We start from the raw sequence: 7,720 nt of genomic DNA on the forward strand, positions 1-7,720 counted from the left end.
AGTGATGCTCAGTATGCTTGAAATTTTAGTAATTACCTCCTAAAACAGTTAAAACTTATGTACATTACTGAACTGCTGTATGAGTTCTAGCAGTTTGGGGGTGGAGTCTTTTGGGTTTTCCATATAAAGAATCATGTCATCTGCGAAGAGAGAGAGTTTGACTTCTTCATTGCCAATTTGGATACCTTTTATTTCTCTTTGTTGTCTGATTGCTTTTGCTAGGACTTCTAATACTATGTTGAACAAGAGTGGTGAGAGTGGGCATCCTTGGCGTGTTCCTGATCTCAACGGGAAGGCTGCAAGCCTTTTCCCATTGAGGATGATATTTGCTGTGGGTCTTTCATAGATAGATTTGATGAAGATCAGGAATGTTCCCTCTATCCCTATACTTTGAAGCATTTTAAGCAGGAACGGATGCTGGATTTTGTCAAAAGCTTTTTCTGCATCAGTTGAGAGAACCATGTGGTTCTTCTCTCTTCTCTTATTGATCTATTCTATCACATTGATTGATTTGCGAATGTTGAACCATCCTTGTAACCCAGGCATGAATCCCACCTGGTCATGGTGGATAATCTTTTTAATGTGCTGTTGGATCCTGTTTGCTAGGATCTTGTTGAGAATCTTAGCATCCATATTCATCAGTGATATTGGTCTGAAATTCTCCTTTTTGGTGGGGTCTTTGCCTGGTTTGGGGATCAGGTTAATGCTGGCTTCATAGAAAGAGTCTGGAAGTTTTCCTTCTGCTTCCATTTTTTGAAACAGCTTCAGGAGAATAGGTGTTATTTCTTCTTTGAAAGTTTGGTAGAATTCCCAAGGGAATCCGTCAGGTCCTGGGCTCTTCTTTTTTGGGAGGTTTTTGATAACTACTTCAATCTTGTTACTAGATATCGGTCTATTCAGGTTGTCAATTTCTTCCTGGTTCAATTTTAGGAGTTTATAGTTTTCCAGGAATGCATCCATTTCATTGGTGTTTTTCAAAGAGTTGGAGCAAATAATCCTAAAATTTGTATGGAATCAGAAGAGACCCCGAATTGCTAAGGAAATGTTGAAAAAGAAAAACAAAACTGGGGGCATCACATTACCAGATTTCAAGCTTTACTACAAAGCTGTGATGACCAAAACAGCATGGTACTGGCATAAAAACAGACACATGGACCAGTGGAACAGAGTAGAGAGCCCAGATATGGACCCTCAACTCTATGGTCAAATAATCTTTGACAAAGCGGGAAAAAAATATACAGTGGAAAAAAGACACTCTCTTCAATAAATGGTGTTGGGAAAATGGGACAGCTATATGTAGAAGAAGCAAACTCAAACATTCTCTTACACAATACACAAATATAAACTCGAAATGGATAAAAGACCTCAATGTGAGACAGGAACCCATCAGAATCCTAGAGGTGAACATAGGCAGTAACCTCTTCGATATCAGCCACAGCAACTTCTTTCAAGATATGTCTCCAAAGGCAAGGAAACAAAAGCGAAAATGAACTTTTGGGACTTCAACAAGATCAAAAGCTTCTGCACAGCAAAGGAAACAGTCAACAAATCAATGAGGCAACCCACAGAATGAGAGAAGATATTCACAAATGACAGTACAGACAAAAGGTTGATATCCAGGATCTACAAAGAACTTCTTAAACTCAACACACACAAAACAGATAATCATGTCAATAAATGGGCAGGAGACATGAACAGACACTTCTCCAATGAAGACATACAAATGGCTACGAGACACCTGAAAAAATGTTCATCATCACTAACCATCAGGGAGATTCAAATCAAAACCACATTGAGATACCACCTTACACCAGTTAGAATGGCCAAAATTAGCAAGACAGGAAACAACGTGTGTTGGAGAGGATGTGGAGAAAGGGGAACCCTCTTCCACTGTCGGTGGGAATGCCAGTTGGTGCAGCCACTTTGGAGAACAGTGTGGAGATTCCTCAAGAAATTAAAAATAGAGCTTCCCTATGACCCTGCAATTGCACTGCTGAGTATTTACCCCAAAGGTACAGATGGAGTGAAAAGAAGGGCCATCTGTACCCCAATGTTTATAGCAGCAATGGCCACGGTCGCCAAACTGTGGAAAGAACCAAGATGCCCTTCAACGGATGAATGGATAAGGAAGATGTGGTCCATATACACTATGGAGTATTATGCCTCCATCAGAAAGGACGCATACCCAACTTTTGTAGCAACATGGACAGGACTGGAAGGGATTATGCTGAGTGAAATAAGTCAAACAGAGAAAGTCAAGTATCATATGGTTTCACTTATTTGTGGAGCATATCAAATAACATAGAGGACAAGGGTAGATGGAGAGGAGAAGGGAGTTGAGGGAAATTGGAAGGGGAGGTGAACCATGAGAGACTATGGACTCTGAAAAACAACCTGAGGGTTTTGAAGTGGCGGGGGTGGGAGGGTGGGGGAACCAGGTGGTGGGTATTAGGGAGGGCACAGATTGCATGGAGCACTGGGTGTGGTGAAAAAACAATGAATACTGTTATGCTGAAAATCAATAAAAAATTTAATAAAAAAAGTAAAAAAAATTTAAATAATTCACATGATAAATCATTTTTCTCTATGAATACAAGATTAACCTACATATGCAAGTATAGTAATAAGAGGCCATATTGGCTGAAGGAATAAAAACACTACAACCCCAAACAACATTATGGATGAGTCTTAGAAAAAAATGTAGAGGGGTACCTGGGTTGTTCAGTTATTTGATCATCTGACTCTTGATTTTGGCTCAGGTCATGATCCCAGGGTCCTGGGGCTGAGCCCTGTGTCAGGCTCCCTGCTCAGTGAAGAGCTTGCTTCTCTTCTCCTCTGCTAATGCTCTCTCACGTGTGTGTGCACATTCTCTTTCTCCCTCTCTCTCTCGTTCTTGCTCTCTCTATCTCAAATAATAAATAAATTTAAAAAAAAAAACACAACATAGGAATTCACACTCAGGACCCATGGGGACCCAGCAGAGAGATCAGAAACACTCCCCAGCATATAATTCCATTTGATTATAAAGGTATTATGATTTTCCATTTGACAAGAACAGCCTGTTATAGAGCAAGAGTTGACTGACACAATAATCCAAGCAAACAGACCTGAAGCAATTAGAACATGTGCTGCATTTTATTTGTGGCATATGTTCTGACATTAAGGAGAACAGGCATGATCATACTGTTATTCAAGCTTATATCCGATGACCTTATGAACAAGTGCTTGTATGTGGGCTCCCTTTCAGGTCATTCTGAGAGTATGAAAGGCATGCACATTTGTGCAGAAGAACTGGTGACTCTGAACCATAAGACCAGCAGCACACCCAGCTCTTATGTGAGATTTCTCCTGGATCTGCAAGGGGAAGAGATTTCTGAGGAGGAAGGAGGTACACAATGATACTTATATTGTTCATCATCCATCACTTAGCTTTTCTCAGAAATATTAGAAATAGGGAGTTACTTCATAGAACGATGGAGAGAGTCATACTAGCAGGTAGCACTGAAAGTTTTCAAGTAGAAACAGGAAAATAACTATGATAAAACATAGAAGACACTAAGCAATTCTTCACCTGAATGAATAAACCCCCTTAGTTGCGAACATTAATTTTCTGTGCTTCCACAAATACATGCACAGCATGAAAAAGAAATATTTTGGATAGTAATAAAATGGGTAGTTTGAAATGTTGCACCCTTTTATTTCGTAAGTTTTTATTATTTTAATTCCATTGTAACTCACATACAGCTTTTTTATTAGCTTCAGGTGTGCAGTATAGTGATTCAGCAATTCTCTACATTACTCAGCACTCAACACGATAAGTGTTCTCTCTATCCTTATCACTTATTTCACCCATCCCTCCACCCATTTCCCCTCTGGCAACTACCACTTTGTTCTCCATATTGAAGTCTGTTCTTTTTTTGTTTGTTTGTTTATTTTTTTACTTGTTTGTCTTGTTTCCTAAATTCTACATATGAGTGAAATCATACAGTATTTGTTTTCTCTGACTGATTTTACTTAACATTGTACCTTCTATAACCATCCACATTTTAAATGGCTACATCAAAATAAAAAGCTTTTCCACAATGAAGGAAGCAATCAACAAACAAAAAGACCACCTACTGAATGGGAAAAGATATTTCTAAGTGATATATCCAATAAGTGGTTAATATCCAAAATGTAAAAAGAATTTACACAACTACACAGACACACACACACACACACACACACACACATACACACACACAAAAAGATAATAATTAAATTTTAAAATGGCCAGAAGACATAAAAACATTTCTCTGAAGAAGACACACAAATGGCCAATGGACACATGAAACATCACACATCATCAGGGAAATGCTTTCAAAAGCACAACGAGATATCACCTCACACCTGTCAGAATAGCTAAAGTTAAAACCACAAGGAATAAGAAGTGTTACTGGGGATGTAGAGTAAGAAAAATTGATGCACACTGTTGGCGAGAATGCAAACTGTAGCAGCCACTGTGGGAAACAGTATAGAGATTCCTCAAAAAACTGAAAATAGAAGTAACATATGATCCAGTAATTAAAATACACGTCATTAACCCAAATAAAAAGTCTCCTCCTATTTACGATCATCTCTGACACTGAAAACATACAAGATCACTCTATTTACTCAAATTTGTTTTTCCATGTAGAGTCTGCTGGGAGACACATATTTGCTAACAGGTTTTGTCAGTGACTATGCTGGGTTTCCTGGACACCTAGGCGAATAACAGAATAAAACAAGACTAGCGATAAAACCTGGTAACATGTTTGTAAACTAAATGCCTGATATTAAGCTTGATTTCTGAGGCATTCATTTCAAGGACAGCCATGCTGAATAAACATATTGTCAGGTGTTTGACACTATTATCAGATAAGCTCTCAGGTGGTTCCAGCCATGAAGTACCTCCTCAGAAAGCCCTGGGTAACCTCAACTAATATATGCATAACCCCACTTTCCATTTCCATGCAAGAATTTTACACTACTGTTTTAAAATCATAACTAGAAAGGGAAAAATGAAGGGAGGGAAATCAGAGGGGGAGACAAATCATTAGAGACTATGGACTCCAGAAATCAAACTGAGGGCTGAGGCGGGGGATGGGTGAGGCTGGTGAAGGGTATTAAGGAAGGCACATATTGCACGGAGCCCTGGGTATTATATACAAACAATGAATCATGGAACACTACATCAGAAACAATCGATGTGTTGAATGGCGACTAATATAAAAATTAAAAATTAAAAAATGAGAGACTGTGGACTCTGAGAAACAAACTGAGGATTTTGGAGGGGAGGGGAGTGGAGTGTTGGGTGAGCCTGGTGGTAGGTATTAAAGAGGGCACGTATTGCATGGTGCAGTGTGTGTGGTGCATAAACAATGAATCTTGGAACACTGAAAAAAAATAGAACAATTTTTTTTAGAAAAGAAAGAAATAATAATAATAATAAAATCATAAATAGTGAACCTACAAACTACCAGCCACCCTCTCAGGGACCCCAAAGGTAGGAGCACAGTTCTGGCCTTTCTCTCTGAAACTCTGCACTCCCTCTCCACCCCCCAGGCTTTTCTGCCTCTATCCTCCAGTACCTGTGAGTACTAAACCTTGTTTTGTTAGAGTTCTCTGATGGGTGTTGTTGAGGCATGTCTTGCAATCACAGTAAGAACCCAAGGGCTGGTGCAGCCACAGCAGAGGCTCTGGTCATGGATGAGTCTGTGGGAATTCCACAAGCACAGAGGTGCAGGGAAGTGCCCAGGCTTTCCTGCCTGAGCATCCCTGTCAGAAGCCTAAGAATTAAAGGGAACAGTATTAGTGTACATGTTATAACGAAAAGGAGTTACAGTAGTGATGTAAAAATATTTACAAACCCTAGGTGAAAACTGGAATTTATTATTATTATTATTATTATTATTCTCTACAATGAAGTTCTGTAAAGGGCTTGGTGGCCAACTGTAGATTCTCCCATATGAAGAATGCAACTCATGATGATTCTTTGGGGAAATCTAGGGAAAATTTACTTGGCATGATATATGTCATTTGAAGTGAAATTACTTTAAGAAATCCAACATGTCCCATAAAAAATAAAGAAATTTTCAGTAATTTGTGGACCAAAGAGGGGGAAAATATTGGGAACAGCAGAAAATGGACAAAGGGGAAATTGCATAACAGACAAAGCAGAAGTTTAATAAAGTGAGTTACTTAAGTATGTGGAGAAAATGAATTAAATTCAAACAAATGAAAATTCTAGGAAATAAATAGAAGGAACAGTTTCCACTTCCATAGTCCAATGAAAGAATAGCAGTTCCTGCTTCCAAGGCTGTGAACCCTGCAATCACGTGCACTTTTTACATCACTGGAACCCCAATGATTCTTTTCAGAGCCATCTTTATGTCTTTGTTCCTCAGGCTATAGATGAAGGGGTTTAGCATAGGTGTGACCACAGTGTACATCACTGAGGCTACTGTGCTTGAGTGGGAGTTTTGGGGAGAAGCAGAGCTAAGGTACACTCCTAGGATTGTACAATAAAATAAGCAGACAACTAAAAGGTGAGATGCACAGGTCGAAAAAGCTTTGTACTTGCCCTGAACTGATGAGATTCCATGTATTGAAGATACTATCTTGGAGTAAGAGTAAAGGATCCCAGCTAGGGAAGCACCACCTAACAAGCCAGCTGCAAAATGCATCACCATGTCATTAAGAAACTTGTCAGAACAAGCAAGTTGGACCACTTGATTGATTTCACAGAAAAAGTGGGAGATTTCCACCAATCTACAGAAGGACAGCCACAACACCATTAAACTTTGTAATAAGGAATTCAGGGCACTCGTCATCCAGGACATCAGAACCAGCAGTACACAGTAGGTGGGTTTCATGATGACCATGTAGTGCAGGGGGTGACAAATGGCCACAAAGCGGTCATAGGCCATCACAGCCAGGAGAAAATTGTCCAATCCAGCCAAGAGCAGGAAAAAGTATATCTGAGTGATGCAACCTTCATAGGTTATGACTTTTCTATGAGTCTGGATGTTCTGAAGCATCTTGGGGATCGTGGTGGAGGTGAAACAGATGTCTACAAAGGACAGGTTGGCGAGGAAGAAGTACATGGGGGTGTGGAGGTGGGAGTCTGAGCTGACGGCCAGGATGATGATAAGGTTTCCAAACACAGTGATCAGGTACATAGACAGGAAAAGGCTAAATATGAGGAGCTGTAATTCTGGTTCCTCTGATAATCCAAGAAGAAGAAATTCTGACATTTGTGTATCATTACCTGGTTCCATGTAGTGGAGGTTACTACTAGGGAACAAAAAAGTAACACGGCTAATTTTCTCTAAAATGAACATTACAAATATCATTGAAATTCTACATTTTTTTTTTTACATTCACAAAGTCAATATCTGTAGGTTTTATATGGAACATGTCACCTCTCAAGAGAATGCCGGCTCTGAATATGAGTGTGCATCCCACACTTGACATTTTCCACAAATATTCATGTATTCTATACTTTCAATGAGAAATTCTGTCACACATTTGAGGTAAACTTGGGTAATGTCTAGCCTCCAGGCAAAGAGTATAGGTGTCAACAAACAAGTGTCTGCATAGTTCAGTGATGGGGAAGACATGCAAATAAAAGATCAGATAGAATGTCAGAAGGCGACAGGTGCTATGAAGAGAAACAAAGTGGGATAAAAAGGAGTGGATG

The 7,720-nt window shown here is 39.5% G+C and overlaps 1 protein-coding gene across 1 annotated transcript; it reads right to left on the bottom strand.

Moving 5' to 3' along the window:
* Positions 1 to 6,365: 6,365 nt before the first annotated feature.
* Positions 6,366 to 7,298, bottom strand: LOC308340068 (olfactory receptor 7A5-like; the record flags this gene model as incomplete). The annotated part of the gene is made up of 1 exon (XM_080799229.1): positions 6,366 to 7,298. One exon carries the CDS (start codon positions 7,296 to 7,298, stop codon positions 6,366 to 6,368), a length of 933 nt encoding a protein of 310 aa, XP_080655355.1.
* Between the last annotated feature and the right edge of the window lie 422 nt (positions 7,299 to 7,720).

This window comes from Martes martes (genome assembly GCF_963455335.1).
Source record: "Martes martes genome assembly, chromosome: 1".
Lineage (NCBI taxonomy): Eukaryota > Metazoa > Chordata > Mammalia > Carnivora > Mustelidae > Martes > Martes martes.